We start from the raw sequence: 20,728 nt of genomic DNA, 5'->3' as shown, positions 1-20,728 counted from the left end.
CCCCCAAAAAAAACAGGAGATACTTTGAGTGATTTTGGTGCTTTCCTACCTGTGCTTTTATCTGGCTTATTCTGCTATTTCCTTTTGTTTCTCTGCATGAGAAGATTTGCTGACGATAGCTTTACCTGAAAGGAAATTACTTCTGTGGTGTGATCGTCCAGTGATTTTATTTTGCTTTGATTTTCTGTCTAAATAGCGTATTAATTGCACGGGTGCTCTCAGGTACCAGCTACAAAGGAGCTGCACGATGACTTAGTAGGGTGTTTGTAGATATTTTACTTCTGTGAGTTTTTGTTTTATCCTGTTTAGAGACAAAGGGTCCGTTGCCTGATAGTATGGCACCCAAGGTATTGCTGCACTGCATTAAGAGTCGTGGGAGCGACAGATGCTTCTTAAGCTGCTCTTCGGATGTCCAGGTATTTTCTGGTAAGTAAAAAACAACGAAACCAAGAATATGCTTCTGTAGAGAGCATAAGAATAGCAAACCTCCTAACTCTTATGGAAGCCCCAAGAAGAAGACAATCAACAGGGACCTTTCTGCTTTCACTATAGATAATAAAGAGCCATATCCCTGCCACATCCCAAGAAACGCCCGCTCTTGTCTTTTATTACCGCTCTGCTCTCGGATTCCTTCTCATGACAACTGTCTTTTTGAAGCTGGGGAAAAAAGGGCAGAATTCTCCGTGCTCCCTGGGCCATTCCTTAATTGGCCCTGAGAGCCGCTGCTGAATGGAGCGAAGGCATTCCAGCCCTGCGTGGGGTCTGAGGTTTTTGCCCCTCCGCCCCGCAGGACGCAGCACGCGGACTGGGCCCATGCTTGTGGGACAGAGGCTGCTTTTCTTCCTCAACCCTTGAAATTGCTTAGAATGAGACAAGCTCTAGCCTTGAGTATTTTACGAACAACGTTGCTGAAAAAGGTGAAGATGATTGTGCCAATCAACAAATTAAAAATGTCTTTTATACTACAGGAACCTTCAGTCTGTGCAAGTGCCTGTGTCTTTACTGTCTGTCTGATCTGTCTGTTAGGAACACAAGATGCCTACACCCTCACCTGTGGCAGGTCATCTCAGCTTAAGAAAAAGCAGCAAAATGCAAATGCTTCCATCTGGCTGGGTAAAAACTAGATTTACTGTTGCATGATTTGACTGATTTCTTTTAATAGACAACTGAAATAAGGGTGTTTCTGTTGACTTTCTATTTTTTGCTCTCTGTTATACTCCCTCTGTTTTTATTTCCTCTTCCTCATGATTACAGTTTATGATTACAGTAGGAAATTCTCTTATAGTGTTTCATTAGCATCACACAAACTAAGACTTAAAATTAAGGAAAAAATAAAAAGATCAGTAGTGAAATAAACAGCTAGGCCAGGAGTGTCAGGCCTCTTTTTAGACATCCAAACTGGATGATGTTGGTAACATGCAATATGTTTAAGCTGAGCTATTGGACAGTAAAGTTTAGAAAGCATTTAAAGCTAAACAGATAAGAGGTACTCTTTTATATAGACATAAACTACTTTCTGAACTGGAGTATCTCATTTGATTTCAGCTAACCTTTACTGGATTTATCTGATAACAGATCTGGACTTGAGTGCTGCTGCTTTCTTTTTTTTTTTTTTTTTAATTTGAATAAAATCTATCATATCTTATTCCGATTCCAGCAGGTAGAAGCTAACATCTCTTCAAGTTTTCTGTGGTGACAGCTTTTTCCACTTTATGTCAACATATTTTTGATGTCATCATTATGATGTGACATTGAAATTATCTAAATTTACTATTCCTTTTTAAAATAACATGTCATTATTTCTTCTTGAAGATACTTCAGCCATCAAGATAAGCGTAACCTTTAAATTAAATGAAGGAAAATGTAGTTTGAAAAAGACTGAGATGTTTCAAGAAGGTCTGGAACAGATGATACCAGGTATGAATATAAAAATGAAGATAAGCAGTTTAGATCTATAGCTCAGAGGTTAAGTGCTTTCCAGTTGTGAAGTACACCATAAGCAAAGCATAGAGGACTGCAAGCTTTCTGCTCTTCACTGACATCATGAATCGCACTCCTTCCCATCCATGATTCTTGCAATAGTTATTTCAGGTCACAGGACTTCCTTGTGACAACGTTACAATCTTGCTAGGAAAGCCCTTCTCCTTTTTTGTTTGTACTACTGCCAATAAATTCTCAGTAAAATCAACCATTCTGTTGATTTCTCCCTTTCCTTTTTACTCTTTCCTTTCTCACCTGGTCCTTACTGTCTGATGCTTCAGTGAAGCATCTCATGGGCTTTTATGCAGACTCTATTACCAAAGAGTTATTCCTCTTTTTTCTTGTCTTCCTTTTATACTACAGCAGCCCCAGATGGGTCAGCTCTTCCATCTGTTCCAAAGCAGAAAGTATAGCCTGGGAATTTATAAAGTCAGCAGAAAATGAGGAGGAGTACATTTCAAAAAAAAAGAAAATAATTGAGCTGAGGGAAGTCGCTAAATAATATGATGAATCAGCGTGTCAGTTTGTTTGTCCTTAGAAGAGTAACAGTGAGAAACCAAACTAGCTAGTCAGTGAAGAGTTACATACTGCAGAACCAAAGCTTATTCCTGGTATGTTCTTTAACTAAATCTTATTTCCTCTCTGAACCCTTGAAAATGGTCTCCAAATGTCCTGTATACACAGCCACTATTTAAATTAAACACCATTATAAGCTAGCATGTTTTTCACATGCTTCACATGAGTGCAGAATTTTTTCCTTTGAGTAGCCTGCCTGATGCAGGCAATGTCATGGATTTAAGATGCTTTGCATAGTGCAAAGGGAATTCATTAGAACCGGTAGCAAAACGCAGGGCAAGTGGGCTAAGCACGGCAGCCAACCTCTCCTCCTCGCAGAGCATCATGCCTCAGACCTGCTGCAGTGCCAGTCTCAGCCCAACACCACATCGGTAGGTGCACCGGTGTCATGAATCTGCATGAGGGTGTAGCAGTTGAGTAACTGGCCAAACTGTTTACTGGCATGTGGAGTTGATTATTTGCTTCCCTTAACTCTTCGTGACAACATGTGCACTGAGCTCTAGTGAATGTTCAGTAACATAGCTGGCCAAGCTTTTGCTTCCTTTAATTTTGTTTACACAGAGAGACATAATTCAGTAATGGAGAGCTTCCACTATGTAAACCTAACATGCAGCTCTGGCAAGAAAGTTCATGGAGCCCTCAGTAGACTGACAGCGACTAGAGAAATTTATATCACTGCGGACTTTGAGCTTGAAACAAGCCAAAAGGAGGTGACAGGTTGGTTGGAAAATAATCCAAGGTGCGGTTTGAAGCTTCTTGCCATTTGCTCCTTAATTTCTATATTTTCACTGCTATCTGTTTGCAAAATTATAATAAAAAGTATCTCCTGTTTTGAAAATGAATTTTGCTGCTCCAAAGAGACTAAGGGATGGGGTTAGTATCAAAGAGCTTCCCATAGATTATAATCTTGTGGTCTGATGAATTTTCTTCTACCCTGGTGGTGCTGTCCTTAAGGCTTTCACACTGGTTCACAGAACTTGCTTTCTCAGTGATTTGTGTTGTTTGGTTGGTTTTTGTGGGTGGTTTTTTTTGTATGGTCACTTATATGAGCTTTCACCCTTGATACTTTTCAGACACATGTGATGTGCGCTGTGCTCGGAAAAAGACTGAAAAGAGATTCCGTAAAACCATTCGAACCTTACGGAAGACGGTCAGCAGGGACCAGTTCCGCATTCGCGTCTCTGGCATGGACCATGAAGTGGCCAGAAAGTCTCTCAAGCTGTCAGAGCCACAGCAGTCTTGTGGTGCAGGACAGATGCATGTGGGAAACAGATGTGGTAAGTAAATGTAAAATAAGAACACGCTGTCATGTGTGGTTTAGTGTTTTGCTCAGATCTGGTGAGTTTAGGAAGGTTGTGGGATGCTTGTCCAGGAGAGAGTAGGGCTGTGTGTGAAGAAGTAGAGGTTACTGTTTGTGCTACCGAGATGTGCTGCTCTCTGCATTTATAGGTGGCAATTGCTGTATTTTAGAGTGGAATGAGGACTCGGTGCGTTGCGCTTTCTTGTAGTTGGTGCACAGCCTACAGTAAGCTCAAAGGTGGAAAACATGGGAGTAACATCAGGCACCAGTAGCCTTGACATCACCAGCGTTATTTTTAAGACTAGCTTTAATAGCCAGTGTAACAGTGTGTTTCTTGAACTTGTGAACATTTAATCTCTCCCATGTTCCAGAAAAAATGGCTGAGCAGAATTTGATGCAGTAATGTTCTCTTTGATGATTAAGCTCTGAGTCCCAGAGAATCTTTGTGACAGAGTTGTAAATTCATGGAGAATAGCGGTTTTATAGGCTGGTACTGAGAAAAATCTTAATTATCATGGCACTGGAGGGCACCACCATAATGCAGCCCATAATAAATGCTTCCAAAGCACAAAAGTGAAGGAAAGGGGTCAGATGTTATCTTAACAGGGACCTAACAACCATGACGGCTAATTCAGGCTGCATAGGGTAGGCAGCATGTAGGTGGTTTTGTGAATCAGTGAGCCTTTAAAATGCTTGTCAAATTGAATTAGTACATCTTCAGCAGCAACCTGTTCAGCCTCAGAATAGGTTTTCCAATCTAGTTTTGCTAACTCCAGAAAAACTCTGGAGAACTTGGATTCATAGAATAGAAAAATTAATTCATGACGTTTCGGACATCTGTGCAAGCAAGCAGACTAGGGAATTACTCAGGAATTCTGTTGGAAAAAGCTTTCAGTTCAGTTTTGTTGTTTTGGGGGTTTTTTTTGTAACATGGTAATAAGTCTGAAAAACTTTGGGAAGTTCACCAAGATGAGTTTACATGGATGTTTTCAAGCTGTTCTGTTGGATGCTGGAGGAAGGCTTTGAAAAACTCAGTCCATTTTACATAGCACAGTATGGCTTTCAAGCCATTTGTGATTTCATGTGGAAAAAATAGCAACAAGTAAGCTAAAAGTACTGCAGGTAGAGAAGGCAAATTTAGTTTAGTCGAGTTTTTTCTGTTGCTGACTTGGTGCCACAGTTTGCTCTGGATGTCTTAACAGGTACTGCTGTGAGCGGCGGAACTTGATTCCCTGTGAGTCTCGTTCCTTATGGTTCGATTCGCTTACGCCTACAGAAGTGCAGTCACTAAATGAATCTTCCTTTCTGCAGCTGAAGACCATATCCTTGTGTGGATTTGCTGCGATGTAACAAGAGATGAACTTGCACCACGGCCTTTTACTTTCATGGATGCTCCACTTCCATGTTTCCCACTTATTTACATTAAAAGTACAGAAACCTGGTATTTTTGATACCACTCTACATCCTTTGTCAGATTGCTGGAAGTTGGACAGAAAGTTCACTGGTTGCCGAGGGGACATAAAAGTCCAGGCAGAGGCAGCGTTGTTACCTACGCCTCATTTCCTTAGAAAAAGCTGATTGTCCCAGGGTGTAGGGTAAAGGCGGCACTGGGCGGCTGCTGCTGGTGCTTTGACTGCCTGTCAGGAGGAGCTGAGAAATAGACTGAGAAGAGGAGAATGGAGTGTGAACAGTGAGGAAGGGGAGAAAGAAGCTGGCTCAGGGATGTGCGTGGGAGAGTCTGTTTGTTTTGTTTTGGTCTGTTTTGCAGAGCTGCTGAGGACTGGGCAGGATTGGGGCCTTGCTTATCCAGCCATGCGAATGGTTCTGGGGGAAAGTGACTCCATAGCAAGAGATGCCAGGTCAGCAGATGGATTCAGTGCAGGTGGTGGGTGTGTTCTCTGGGCAGGCAGAGAACACTGGGGAAGGGATTTTGCTCAGTTTGACCAGAGGAGCAGGAAGCAGCGAGGGCACAAAGTCTTCTGTGATGCAGATAGAGTGAAGTTCATTGTTTTTCATACATTTTTAAAAACAAAATATCTGGAGCATGGCTATCTTAGATACAGTTTTATTGATTCAGATAGTCTGGTACTGGTCCTCTTCCTGGCACACAGTGCTGTCTGAAACATTACTTGTACCTGAGCAGCATAAGAAGGGAAGTTCAGCTCCTGATTGATTCACGAATACTTTAAGGAGATAATGAGAAGGTCCATTATCTGCAACCACTGCATAAAAGGACATGTGAGCATGCTGTGGATTCATCCAAGGAGCTGTCACTTCAGAGAAGAGCAAGCATGAGCAGCACAGGTACAGGTGCTGCTCTGATGTAAATGCTGAGCAGCTCTATCTCATGTGGAAGGTGTTGATGCATTTCATTGCTCTGCATTCAGGAGTTTTCTCCTCTTTGCTTAAAAATAAAGTATTAACATTTCATGAGAGATGTATTTAAAGAGAAAAGCAAAGTGCTGCCTGCCTTTGAGCTTGTTACAGTTAATGGCTGTGTTACCCAACAGAGAACTGTATGTTGTTTTTTTATTATTTTTATTTATTGTTTTATAGAAGTCTGTCAAGACAAAATAAATTATCAAATGGAAGAAAGGGTGCTATTTTGCATCTAACTTGGTTGCTCTGACGGTCATAGATTTAAGACAGATCCTTAGCATGCGTAACTATCTCATGTGACCTAAATGTGTGAACTGCTAAAACACAATAACTTAAAGGATGCCCCTTCAGAATCAATTTGCATCAGTTGTTGGTGATTTTCCTTATAAAGTCAAGGCATCATTCTTAAGAAAATGGTGAATTGGTGGATCATGACCTCTTTTATGAGGTTCACCTTCTCAGCCTCTGAGATACTACAGCATTTGTCTGTAGGAGCAAATGCTCAAAGGCTAATGTATTGAAAAGAGGGGAAGAGCCTTTAAATGTCTTTGTAACTGTTAATCCTGATTCCCTGTGGGCCCCTCTCTTCCCCCCTCCCTCTCTTTTCTTCTTGCTTTTGCATCAGAAAAGCTTTCACATATTTATTTTTTTTCTGTAAAACAGCTGCATGAGACTCAAGACCCGGTTTTTAATGGGTATTGAAGACAAACAAAGACAGTGGCTGCAGAAATGAAGTCTACTAGAGACAGTTGGTTCTTTTGTTCATTTGGAGAAAAACAATCAGGTTTCTGAAAAAAAGAGCAAAGCCAGCCAGTGGAATTTTGATTTAATGTCATTATTTGCAAATCTTCAGATCTTGTTTTCACTGGGTATTTCCCAGGTGTCAGGTGGGACCATGCAGTTTCTAGTTTTGTGAAATTAAGCTTATAAATAGTTTCATTTGAGCAAATTACAGGAAAAATTTAGAAGTGTTTCTTGGGGGTTTTGTTTGTTTGTTTCAGGGTTTCTGTGTTTGTTTCTGTGTTTGGTTTTTTTTTTAGAGAGGATTCATTTGTTTTATCCTGATTTCATACACAAACCTGTGGATTTCTGTAGGATGATTCCTGTGTCAACATAATGTCCCTATAGTTAATGTTACTATAATTGACCCTAGCAGCACCAAGTCCATTTGTTATGCTAAATTGGTCCCTGGTGATTGCTGAACAGGCTTTCCTCTTTACCTGCTCTTGCTCCAGTGGGGTTAGATGACTGGCCTGTGTGTGGAACGTGTCTGGATGGAAGACGTGGAGGAACTGGGAGCAATTTACAAGGAACGTGTTTGTGGATCACATTGTGTGGACACTTGTATCACTTTGAGAAGCTTGGTTTGATGTAGTCATGTGAAGAAACTGCTGTATTTTTGAGGCCTGAAAACTTGGGCATCACTTGGGGTAACTTTAATATTTGCATTGAATAATGAATATTCGTTAGCCTGTCAATAGCCACACCTGTATCTTGATATATTAACCTTATGCACTTAGGATCTATTAAGGCTTGAACTGTTTGATTTTAAGTTTACTTCCTCGCTGCAAATTTTCAAGAATTAGACACTTTGCTAAATAATCTTGGAAGACTTAGATTAACTCAGTTTTGTTCCACAAGGGACTCTACAATTTTACAACACACGGTTATAAGACAAATAAGACGCAGATGATAAAATTGTCCAGAGAGATCTTATGGGATAAGTTCTCAAATGTAACATTTCCACCTGAGACAGGTTTCCTTGGAGCTCTATTAGCTGGCCTACTGTTATGCTGGACTTTTAACAACTTCAGGAAACACAAAGTACAGTTTTAAGGTTGAATTTGTGTGCTTTTACATGTGTGAGTGTACAAAACAAAAACAAAAGCAATGCAAAAACCCCACCCAACCAAAACCAAACCATGCCAAACTTAACATGTGATTTAAATGAGGGCGAAAAGAGATTAATAGAAGGTAGCAGAGAGCAGGTAGTCTCTAGTGAGACCACTCAGAGCACTAATTTCTCATAGAGCCATAGAGTTTTCTGGGGGAAGGGGATTTGCCCTGGTCTTTCCATTGCTTCTGCGTTTCTGAAGTCAGTAGTCACTTCTCAAAATTGCTTTTATTAACTTTGATTGTCTTTCCTTGTAAAAGGAAATTACATGGAATTGTAAATAGTGCTCTTTCCTTACCTTATTAGGAGTGCTGCAATGAAAGCCTTAATTCATTCATGTTTGTTTAGTTGCACAAAGACCACAGAGAGGAGTGTTCCGTAGGAATGTTTATAAAATGAAGAAGGGCTTAAAAAGTGTGGGAGCAAATGAATGTGTGTCCTTATGAGAGCAGAAGTGATGTGTGGTGGAAAAAGTCAGAAACAAGAGCTAAGACTTCCTCACTAGCTTTCATTGATAAGCTGCAGAGCAGGGCATTTCTTAACCTGCTGTATTTTATTTTTAAGCTAAAGGAGGAACACTCACTGTACCACTCAGTGTATCAGCCATAAACAAAACTCTTCATCATTGATCATGACCAGTAGTTAATACCCTGCTTGTTGTTAGTCATATATCCTGAAATGAAGCCAAGGCCAATTTAACTTTCTAACAAAACAGCTATTCACTGGGTGATTTATTTGAGCTATAAACTAAAACTAACAGTTTATTATTGTAGCAGGTCTTTAAAAGGACAACATTTTTCAGCACAGCTGAACAACTGCAACAGTGTTTTGTGCCTTTCCAGAGCAGGGTAATTATTAAATACTGGCACTGAAGCCAGTTCTTTTGTGAAAAGTTTGAAACTCAGGATTTTTCAAAAATAACCATAAGTATTGCTGGGCTTCTTAGATAGTACTGATGTGTGTGTTGAAGTAAAATCAGTCAGACTGAGTTAGCATTAGCTATGCACCTTACAGAACACAGCAATCCGGTGCACAGATAATCATTATCTAAGATCCAGTATCAGAGAAATGAGAAGAATATTGAATTCTTTGAGGCACACATAAAATTTAGTTTAGTGAATTTGCACAATTACTTGTGCCTGAGGATTTCACAGAGTTCAGTAATACCAATGGTTATAAAATATGAATATTCAATAATATTAAGATTAAAATACTTACAGAAATCTGGAAGTATATTTTGGGCATCTTAGGTTCAGTACTAAATTATTTCGTTTGGAACAAGTCCAAGAGTTCTTCAGGTAGAAAGAGGAGATAATCACTATGTGATTGCACTGTACAAGTTGACAGAGAGCACTTGGAAAGGTCTAGTGTGCAGCAAAACGTGAAGTCCATTCCAGCTCACAGAGGTTATCGGTGTCTGTTTCAGTTTTACAGGGTCCATTGCATGTATTAAGTTCTGTCTGTTGCAAGCCTGCAGCTCTGAAACCCTGTCTCCCACTTCCCAAAGAGGGGAGCATTTTTATCGTGGGATTTTGGGTCCTGTGCAGACTCACGGACATACCTTCACCTATGACGTACAGCTTGAAGTAAGTGCGTTCTTACTCTTCTAGATCAATGCTCACCAGGTGAATATTCTCCTGATGGCTTCAAACCTTGCCTGCCGTGTCCCCTTGGAACATACCAGCCTGAAGCTGGGAGAGTATCCTGCTTCCCCTGCGGAGGAGGTCTAACAACAAGGCATAGCAGTGCAGCCTTGTTTCAGGACTGTGAGACCAAAGGTAAGGTCAAGATTCGTTGCTTTGGTGAACTGCATTCCTGTGAGGCAGAAGTAGCTATGCTGCTACAAGTGGGGCGTTCAGCGAAAGGTCATTCTCCTTTCAACGATTTCTCCTTTCAGGGGTCTCGTAGTTGGCTAGCCTGACCTGGCTGCAGGGAAACTCAAAAAAGCCTCAGTTTTGTTTATAACTGATTTTTATACAAGTCTTGAAAAGGGATTGGGAGATACGTGGAAGTTGGTCAATGAAGTCGTTGATCTGTGAAGAGTCATATAAAGGAACAGCAGGGAGGTAAAAAAAGTCTCCAGAAAAAAATCAAGACCAGTAAGCCTTATTGACATTTTGGGTCTGAGCACGGCAGCAACATGAAAAGGTGAAGGAGGGAGTTGCAGTCCTGGAGGATAAGTAAGAAAACAGTTTCTTCATGTTCATAATGAGGAACTGGCTTGGATGCCTTGGGATATACCTGAAAAGCTAGCATTCAGCCTAACCCCGCAGTACCTCAGACAGGCCTCTCAGTTTGGTCACTGTGGATCTGACCTGCCATCAGCTCCCCAGGTTTTCCTCATGGGAATGAAAATCAGATGGGGATTGTATTCATTTAAAAATGAATGTTAGTATCTAAGTTATCTAAAATGTAAGAATGCGGCAAGGCAGCTATGAATTTGTCTTTACAAATGCTGATTAAAAATATATGTTCATGGAGAGAGATGAATTGTTAATCAATATAATGTTTTGCCCAATGTCTTAAAGCATGGATAAATGAACAACACTGATACCAAAATCACCTTAAGAAAAAGCGTTAATAGAAAATCTGCTGTAGAGAAGAAATAAGGGACAGAAGTAAGGTCCAGATGCGAACATTTGGTAGTGATTTGGATTAAGATATCTCTCTAATGTCAGTTGCGATATGTTTGCAACTGAGAATTGCAACATTATAGAAGAATTTTACAGTATGGTTGAAGATTTAATATTACTGGTAACAATGTAATATTTAATAGATTTCTTCAGTGAAGAATCACTGAATCCACAAATGCTGTTTTGTCATTTTGCAAACTTAAATCACTAAAAAAACACATTAAAAACCTTGGATCAAGATAAGAGGAACTGATCTCAGTTTTAATTAACATAAACAAAAACAGATCTATAAATGAGGTTCAGTTTTCAAATTAGAGTGGAGATTAAAGGAATTTTTTGTATTAACTGGAATGAAGAGCTCAGGGATTTGCATGTGGAAGAGGCCACATGAGACATGGAATCACAGATGGAAGACCTATTTGGAACTTTTATCTGAAGCATTTGGATTGTGGGTGGAGCTCGTAGGGAAGGACTCCAGGCTGAGCTAGCTTACAAAGCTCAGCAAGACTAGAGTTACTCAGGAGCAAGCAGAGTTTAAAAGGCATAGAAAAAAGGGACTGTGCAGCACAAAAAGCTACATTTGTAAGGCAAGGTATTAAATTATTTTCATGTTGAACTGAGAGAAGTAAACTTCCCAAATGAGGTTAAAAGAATAGGAAAAGATTTTATTGTAATGTTTGGGGTTTTTTTATTCCCACAAGGAAAAAGCAGCAAGGTGGTGATGGAGTTGAGAGCATAGATGGCTGATGCTCTTCACTGTTTTCTATCAGGTTTCGGTACAGATGATGGTGGGCATAGATGCAGAATAGCTAAGCAAAATCAAATGAAAAGGAGTATATTAGAGATGCAGGCAAAGGTGTTTGGGGTCCTGTATTCTCACATTGCAATGAGAGAAGATCATCTTCCTGTCTGCGTGCAGAGAACTAGGAAAAAATGTTAGTCTGCTAGAAAGGGTTTTTCTGGTATGTCTGTCTCGTGTCTAAAACTTCCATAAAATCTATTACGTTTATGAAAGAGTTTGTATGTCAGAAAGGGATCTCGCTTTGGTGATGCAGGAGGTACTCTCGGCAGGCCCTGCGAAGGCTGTAGCGTGTGTGTCTAGCTAGTGTGATGATTTGCATGACGTGATGAAGTAAAGCAGCAGCAGATCTGGTGGAGGTGGCTGTACCCTGAGTCATGGCCAGTTGTTGCAAGACGGTGCGTGGTCATGAGAGAAGGTGGCCAGACACCAGCTGAGTCACCACTGTTGGTGCAATGTGCACTTGGAGAGGGCCGAAGTCCTTCACTACTGCTTGTGGTGAGCTTGTCATAGGGGTGTGCTAGGATGCAGCAGCAGCGCACGTGCTGTTGGACATAAGCTGGCAGGTTTAGTTAGTATTTCCACATACAGTTGTTTATTTTTCAAGTCAAATGCTGGTGGCCAGACCATTTGATAACACATTGTTCTACTTGGTGCCCTGCTTACAAATGATGGTTGTTATATTCCCCCATGTCTTTTATTACTGCTACACAGAACTGCTCTATCATGTTGCAGTTGGGACTCTTGAACTTGTGGAAAGTGATCTGATAAACTAAAATCTGTTCATACCTCTGTAGAATTATCCTTATAGTTTATGAATATGCCAATTCAGTTATTGAAACAATATATAAAAATGCATCAAATCATAATCCAGTGTGCTTCTGCCACTTTTTAAATGATGCTGCATATTTAATTACTTTTCAGTTCAGTGTTCACCTGGCCACTTTTATAATACCACAACTCATCGATGTATTCGCTGCACAGTTGGGACATACCAGCCCGAGTTTGGACAAAATTACTGCATTTCATGCCCTGGAAACACCACTACTGATTTTGACGGGTCAACAAATATAACGCAGTGCAAAAGTAAGTATAGCAAGATGGTTTTGATGATCTCTTATAAATAAAAAGACTGGGCCATTAGTATTCAGAGTGACTCTAAGGGCAAAATTTAGCTTTGCTCCAGGGGGCTTTGAGAGAAGGCAGTGGTGGTGGTCCTCTTTTGCTGCCTGCCTGCATCTCATCCCACGTGGCTTACTGAAGTCCATTTCTGGAGGCTGGTTCCATCCTTCTTGTCCAGGTAAGTGATAATTGTGTCTTGCCAGTTGGTGTTGGGTTACTCTGCATCTTGCTATTACATCTTTTCTCCCATGATATAGCAGATGGAGTTTGTGTTCTTGGCACCCTGACTTCTTTCCCTTCTATTAAATGGAATGGAATTTGGCTCACAAAACTTAATAGTTCTAGTAACGATTTCTTTTTAATAACAACCTTTGAAAGAGGCATCTACAAAGAGAACAACTGTTCTAGATTAGCTGTATTGTTAGAAAACAGAAAGTAAATTGAAGAGGGAGAATTGAGGGCAGACTTCTCAGAAGACCCTCTGGAGATGCTTACTTACACACAGATGTACACACATAGAAATATGTTTCTGGGAGCTGCATGTCTCTCGCTTAAAGAATCTGTTCCCTGAGCGCATCACACCCACACATGGTTACGACGCTGTAGCACTCAGACCCTTGTGGCCACACAGAACTGAGGAGCACAGGCACAACCCCCTGCACTGGGTTTCACCCTCTCTTGCTGCCAGCAATGCTGATCTGTGTGGAGAAAGGGCTTGCTGTACTCCCTATTTTGTGCTGCTGCAGGCACAGTGCTGAGCAGAGCATTTCAGACTCCACTTAGACTTCAGCTGATACTTCTATAAAAAATTTCTGTGTGGTACAAACAAGTGGAGCATCCTTGCTTTACTACATCTGTGTCCTCTTACAAGTGCCTTGCTGCTTGGCTGTGGTGTGGCCGATAGCCCCTGCTGTGTTAACAGGGACTAGTCTGTATTTCTGTGTCTCAACACTGATGAAAAAACAAAGGCAGAAGCAGGCAGCAGCGTGAAGCTGCCAAAGAGAACTGTACCTGCATCAGATGCAAAAGTTCATGTGTCTGTCACCTAGGTACGGTTTCTGACAGTGACTGCAGAGAGAGCTGTAGCATGACCTAACTTTGCCTAGCCTTGCATATGGTGTTGCTTTTTCAGACAGACAGTGTGGAGGTGAACTGGGAGATTATACTGGCTATATCGAATCACCAAACTATCCTGGGGACTATCCGGCAAACACTGAGTGCACTTGGAATATTAACCCACCACCAAAGCGTCGTATTCTGATTGTGGTTCCAGAAATATTTCTACCAATAGAAGATGAATGTGGAGACTACCTGGTGATGCGAAAAAGCTGTAAGTCTGGAATATCTGCTGAGGCATATGGTATCTATTTCGGTGTGCCACACAGGTTTCTAACATGCATTGCTGTTTACATAAACTAAATGTAGCCTGACCAGCCCCTACTTAAGAGCAGAAATGTCTTTAAATGACAAATTGAGAAGCCCTATTTGGAAATGTGGCTCCATAGGTTCAGGATATGGTGTGTCAGTGAACTCTGACAGAAATGTTGTTAAGAAGGGGTAAATGGTTCAAGCTAGCTAGTCAGGAACTGTTCTAAGCAATTCTAGCCTGGGGTAGGAAAGAGGAGATGCTTGATCATCCGTACAGGTGCCTGATGTGCAAATAGACAGCTTCAGTTTCTAGTATAGGCACATCCTTCAAACAGTAGATGGTTTTTTTAGGAAAAGGAAAAATATCCCTTGACTGACAAGTCACTCATTGATGGCCTGCCACCCACTGATGACCTGCCTCATTTTGAGGAGTTTTCTTAATGCCAGCAAGAATTTCTTGTCGTGGTGGTTTAACCTATTTTTTAATTGTTCATTAGTATGAAGATTGTCAGATAACTGCCTGTTGTGTGTTTTCTTTGCAAGCTTCTTCCAACTCAGTGACTACGTATGAAACCTGTCAAACCTACGAACGCCCTATAGCTTTCACTTCTAGGTCTAAGAAGTTGTGGATCCAGTTCAAGTCGAATGAAGGGAACAGTGCCAAAGGTTTCCAAGTTCCTTATGTAACATATGATGGTAAGCGGATCCGAGCAGCTGAGCCTGTGTGGACTAGTGCAGCTGCAGCAGTGCAGAACTCCTTCTGGGCTCCTTGACCCTGCTGAGCAGCCAGGTAACCCAGCGCTCTCAGCAGCGTCACTGTGAGACTGCTTCCAGTAGCTGCATTGCACTACAGACTCAAGTGCCACTGTATTTCCAGTCTTCCACTGACCTAAACAAAGAGCTGGGATTCTCAGCTCCGGCTTGCAAAATACAGAGCTTGGAGGCAGAATTTCGATTGTGTGCAGTTTTATGCCTTCCCGGTTCAGGGTTGCCGCAGGTGGCAGCAGAGTGACCCGGATTAAGAATTGGGCAGAGCCAAAGCACCTCTGATTTATCATGAGGCTGCTACCATCTGTAATCTAGTACTGAGTAACAAAATATCTATACTGAAAAGAAGTGGCAAGAGTTTCATCCCACCCTTGTTAGAGTCACCAGGAGTGAAACTGCAGCTGAGGCTTTGCCCTTCAGCGTAAGCAATGTGAAAATGCTATGGTATGTTTCTGTTCGCACTGGATTAGAATCATAGAATGGCCTAGGCTGGAAGAGACCTCAGAGATCATTTAATCCAACCTTCCTGTCATGGGCAGGGACGCCTCTCAACTAGATCAGGCAACATATGGGGACTCTAGCAGGGATCGAACCCGTGACCTTGGTGTTATCGGCACCATGCTCTAAACGACCGAGCTAACTGGATTAATTGTGAAGGAGTTGTCCTTGCTGCGGTCTGCAGAGTTTCATCGATGGGGGATAATTAATTTTCCATGGGACACTTCTCCTTTTGAAGCATTTTCAGTTTTGATTGGCCAGGAGGTTTGCCTTTTAAGAAAGCTTCATTTTACATCTTCTTTTTCCTCCTTGTTGTAGAAAGAAGTCAATAACAAGTTGTGGGTATTTACAGAAAAGTTTCTGCAGTGCAGTTGATTTGAAGCAGGCTACTTGGTTACAGTATGCACTACAGTCCTAGGTGCATTATGATTTCTTTTGCTTTTGACAAACTGGTGCTGAGCAGCTCAGCAGAGTACGCTGTTTTCACAGTAAACAGCATTTGTAGTTTCTTTACAGAAGAGCATTTGGAATATTTTCTGCATGCTAATATGAGGGCCAAGTACCACTGGTTCTTCTGGGGGCAGAGCTTACATGTGTAACCAAGGAGGGTATTGAGTATGTAAGTGATGTGAACCTGCAAGTTACTCTTTTGTGCACTCTCTGTAGAGGATTACCAAGAACTAATAGAAGACATTGTTCGGGATGGTAGACTTTATGCATCCGAAAATCATCAAGAAATACTTAAGGTATTTTCCTTCCACTAAACGTGTTGGGTTTGATTGAAAATGATGCTATCTTGTGGCAGTGAGGTTGCCTTCTGCTCTGCATCAGATCTCCTTGGTGCTCTAGACACATGCTGCTTCAGGGAAGTGGGAGGGATCAGCACATGCTGATTGTGCAGAGCAGTGAACGAGACCCTCTGCCTAAGGGGATTAGAGGTGGATCACACCTGTGAGGGAAATCCATGGTGAGATTGCCCATCAAGCCTCATGACGGCTGTGCTAGAAGTAATCAGTGGAGCAAACTGAGGGACATGGGATTTAATCTTGGTGCTGCTACTTGAAGGCTGTAGTTTAGCAAGGGCTTTTCAACTGAGGGACATGGGATTTAATCTTGGTGCTCCTACTTGGAGGCTGTAGTTTAGCAAGGGCTTTTTCTCTCTTGAAGAAAAATATTTGTGGATTTCTCTGACCTTGGTTAGGAGGCAGTTGCGTGGGCGAGTTGAGTGGGTGTCATCTCAAGTAAACCTTTATTATGCTGGATATCAGACTGTGTTCGTTTGTTTTGGTTTTGTTTGTTTGTTTTCCATTTACTGTTGTTGGAAGTGAGGGGTGAGAAATTCTGGTGCCACTAATGATAAATGTGAAATTCCAGTGACTTCCCCAGGGCCTGAATGTCAGCCTTGCTGTACTGGTTTCTGAGCTCCTGAAACATTAGTACTTGTTAAGTAAAATGCCTGTAATCAGTTGTTAAGCTTTGGTAATGCTGACCCTAACTCTGTGGAATTACTGTAAAATCTACTTTTCTTTTTCTAGGACAAGAAACTGATAAAAGCATTGTTTGACGTGTTGGTGCATCCCCAGAACTACTTCAAGTACACAGCCCAAGAGTCAAGAGAGATGTTCCCAAGATCCTTCATTCGACTGCTGCGCTCTAAAGTTTCCAGATTTTTGAGGCCTTACAAATAGTTGGCACTGTACTTAAAAAACTAATTAGCCCCAGTCACGCACAAAGGGGTTGTGGTAGGTGGGGCTGCTTTCTGTGTTTTATACACTGGCAGAGAAACTCCAGGGAAGCTTGCCAGCTCCATTCTTGGCAAAGTTTGGCTTTCTCAACTAATACAAATATTTTGGTGAACAGAATTTTGATTCCTTTACAGATAATACCTTTTGGGTACCAAGGATATTTCATGGGCCTCTGAATTAGACAACGCCCATAATTTCTGTAACTAAATGATGCCAGGCAGAAGTTTGTAGAGCTCTGCCCTGCTGCTTCATCAGTAACTCTAAAAGCTAACGAGGACAGAGAGGCTAAGTAGTGTGGTTTGGGACCAACTCTGGGCTGCCACTAATGCATGTTACCTCAACAAAGCTGAGTTCATGTTTGGTCTCACTGAAAGTGAGAAGATTGAAGTCTGTCTTAACTTTTGCTACACAGGAAATTCAGAGCTAAGAGTGAAATAGTTTTAGTCCAAACCAGTGAATCTAAGAACTGCACAAATTGTTATTTTTCTATGAGCTATATGTTGTATGAGGCATACAGAGGAATAAGCAAAGGGTTGAATTTTAGCTTGAATGCTCTGGGTCTGGATCATACTCTGTTCATGCTAGTGACCTATTGGTTTAAATGGAGTGATACCAGAATAAACCCAGGGCACCATGGAAAACAGACCCTGACTCTCTAGACACTTCTGTTTCGGACTGGCTGCAGAGGTTGCAACAGAACAGATTCTTTGCTAAATCCCAGTGCTCTCCCTGTGCATAGGCAGGGGACAGCATGAGGCGTTGACTCTTCCAAGGAGAACAAAATTCTGTCCTCTGAGCAGATGCAGTTGAACACACAAGCCTCACTTTAAATGCAGACTTTGTGTAGATTATGCTCTTGTACATGACTGTTTAAACCTGTATAAGGTTCTTACCTGAACCTGAATCCCTATATTCCTTATCTTGTCTGAGCACCTTGCAGGGACCTTGCTGAGCAGAGAAGGGCTGTTTTTCCTGTCTTGCTGGAGAGAAATAGGTGTACAAAGATACAACCAGGCTGCAGCTGCACAAGCTGTCTATGGCAAAATGCTGTTCAATATTTCCAGACTCTGTGACCTTCTCCTCAGGTTGTGTTTCTTATGTGAGAAGTGGCTGCTCTTAAAGGGCCTGTAGGGAGACCTGTGTTGATCAAAATATCTCAGTGCTTTTCTGTCCGCGCTCATATCACATCACTGCCCTCTGGCCACGCAAACTGTAATGTACCTTCTGGGCCTTCTGTGTTGAAGGGAGATGGCCGCAGTCCCATTTATTTGGAGGTGGACTTAAGGCCGTGATCTTTTGGTCACCGGCAGTGCTGAGTGATGCGGAGTGTGCTGAGCTTCCTCTGCATGCCCCTGGGGAAAGGCTCTGAAATTTCACAGCGTAGCCAGGACAAATGCTCTCTTCCCTAGGGTATGGACTCAGATCTCCCTGGGTTTCATTGCATTGGTATGTGGTATTTAACTGTCCTGTGTGAATAATACCATGTTCACAGTGTGACAGATGAAAACCTCATCAAGAGCCAGGGTCTGAATCTCTTCCCTGCACCGGCAGGAGCAAACCAAAGGCAGCCTGGCTGTACCATGCCGTGGCAGCCCTTTCTGTGGCGTGTGAGGCAGCGCAGCCTGTCGGGCGGTGAGGACACACCTTGGTCATGGTGCGATGGGAAGGGGCTCCCCCACAGCTGGGGTGCAGAGCCTCTATGGAGGGGGTGATGTGATGCTGTGTTCCTCCTGCTGCTGCCCTGAAAGAATTGCCATGGTCTGGGCAGAGAAGGGAGATGGCTTGTGTCGATGCCAAGAGGGAGAACTATGTCCCGGCTGGCTGTGCGGGGCCTCCTGCTTCAGCTGCTTGTGGGTTCCCAGGGCAAGGTGGTGAGCACCCGCTCAGGGAATGGGGCTGCCAGGCCTGCAGCAAAGGGAGCAAACAGACTTTGAGGAGAGGAACGGGGTGGGGGCGAATTAGCAGAAGAGGGGAAGAAACTCAGGTCCTTGCACATCCCTGGCTGATGTGCTTCATCCCAAACAGGGTTCCTGCTGCCTTTTTGGGGAGGGAGGACAGGGACTATCTGGAAGAAAGTATGAGGCAGTGGGATCAGGGAGAGGAATGGTGAAGGGATGCCCAAACAAGAGGAAGTGTGGTGAGAAAGGGTTGCTGCATCTGTGATGAAGCTCCATCTGTGGTGGTGAGATCCCGGGAAGGTATTTCAAGGTAGTTTCCCTCTGGCTCCACAGCCCCTATCTGTCTTCTGTTCATGGCTTCTCGTGCCAGATGCAGTGTGTAGATGAGTTGCAATGACCCACCAACCATCTCTACGTGCCAGGAGGGCACTTTGAAATGGATGAGGTGCTGCAGTTCTGCTCTGAGTGTGTGGGTGAATTAGAAGCCTGCCGTGGGGCTCTGGGACGAGAGGACCGTGGAGTGCCAGCCTTTGGCCAAGACCAGCAGCGTGGCTTTGCTGTGCTCTGCCAAGGGAAGCAAGCCAGTTTTTCCTGTGTTCCCTCCCAAGAAGGCGACAGATCTGAACGTTTCTGTGTGGTGCTGCCGAGTGACACACAAATCTGAGTGATCGGTTTCAACAAGGGCTCAAGAAAACGAAAGTTGTGAAACACCTAGATATTTTTAATTGATGAAATTGGCTTTTCTTGCTCTCCATGTGATTCGCTGTCCGGAGCTCTGGGTTTGTCGCACCGCACCCCATCTTGCAGGCAAGGGCAGTTCTATCCCTGCACGGCTGCTCGGCACCAGCGTCTCGCCTTCGGTCGGCACAGAGGGTCTCGGCGTTGCTCCTCGGTTGCCCCGTGCACACAGGCTGTTTCCACTGGTGTCTGTGGAAGGAGAGGAGTGTGTCGGTGTGTGGTACGGTCCAAGGCTGAGGAGAAAAACCTGCCCTTTCCTGAAGAAGAATCCCCCTTGCTCCACAGCCCAGTGCATTTTCTACATAAAAAGTAAATGACTCAGAAGCACTTCTGTTACCCTTCATCTAACATTATGAATCCAATTTTTCCCTTTTACTGTAGATCCTGCATGTACAGTAAAAAGCGAAGAGGGAATTTTTGCCATCTTAAATATTAGGAGAACTGATAACTTGCAGAATGTTGTAACACTTGGCATTGTATCTTCGTAGCGATGGTAGTGGCTCTGTAGAAATTTTAATTTCTACTTTCTGTGTGGTTGTAGACTGATATTTTTTGACAACAAATGATTCAAAAAATGTTTAACCTTATGAAAGAGGATTTAATTTCTGAAATAATAATTAGCATTAACTGGATGACTTAATGTCACCTACATGAGATAAGCATAAGGATCTTTTTCATGATTGTTAATCAATGTAAAATGTTTCAGACTGATACTCTTAATAAGAGAAATAAACCAGTGGACGTCTAGCTGCATGAAAACCTTGGGTAATATTTGTAATTGTCTTTTGCTGTGCAAAATAGTAGTTTCGTGACAATGGTTGTGTAGCAAGTTATTGCATATCAGAGTTCCTGGGAACACCTGCTTACCACAGCATTTTGTTTAATGTAATATACTATTAGCCTGAGTCTATACCTATAAAGATACAATTCTTCATATATTTAGTGGTGCACATATTTCAGCCTAGTATAATACCAAATTATCCTGACATTAATTCTAATAATTATGCTAAAAATATTTCCTATATGATGA

The 20,728-nt window shown here is 42.3% G+C and overlaps 1 protein-coding gene across 1 annotated transcript in view; it reads left to right on the top strand.

The window, feature by feature from the left end:
• SCUBE2 (signal peptide, CUB domain, EGF-like 2) overlaps window positions 1-17,510 on the top strand; it is a 33,270-nt gene extending 15,760 nt beyond the window's left edge. Inside the window, exons 11-21 of the mRNA XM_009866582.1 lie at window positions 310-426; window positions 1,027-1,113; window positions 1,813-1,917; window positions 3,118-3,273; window positions 3,630-3,833; window positions 9,740-9,907; window positions 12,486-12,647; window positions 13,816-14,013; window positions 14,595-14,747; window positions 15,984-16,063; window positions 16,853-17,510. Of these exons, the coding sequence (XP_009864884.1) occupies window positions 310-426; window positions 1,027-1,113; window positions 1,813-1,917; window positions 3,118-3,273; window positions 3,630-3,833; window positions 9,740-9,907; window positions 12,486-12,647; window positions 13,816-14,013; window positions 14,595-14,747; window positions 15,984-16,063; window positions 16,853-17,005 (1,583 nt within the window). The 3' untranslated portion in view covers window positions 17,006-17,510. The remainder of the gene's footprint in view (window positions 1-309; window positions 427-1,026; window positions 1,114-1,812; window positions 1,918-3,117; window positions 3,274-3,629; window positions 3,834-9,739; window positions 9,908-12,485; window positions 12,648-13,815; window positions 14,014-14,594; window positions 14,748-15,983; window positions 16,064-16,852) is intronic.
• Window positions 17,511-20,728: the final 3,218 nt, after the last annotated feature.

This window comes from Apaloderma vittatum, unplaced genomic scaffold (assembly GCF_000703405.1).
Source record: "Apaloderma vittatum isolate BGI_N311 unplaced genomic scaffold, ASM70340v1 scaffold7393, whole genome shotgun sequence".
In the NCBI taxonomy this organism is placed as follows: domain Eukaryota; kingdom Metazoa; phylum Chordata; class Aves; order Trogoniformes; family Trogonidae; genus Apaloderma; species Apaloderma vittatum.
The sequence above is the reverse complement of the archived record's forward strand: the minus strand, read 5'-3'. Positions and strand labels throughout refer to the sequence as shown.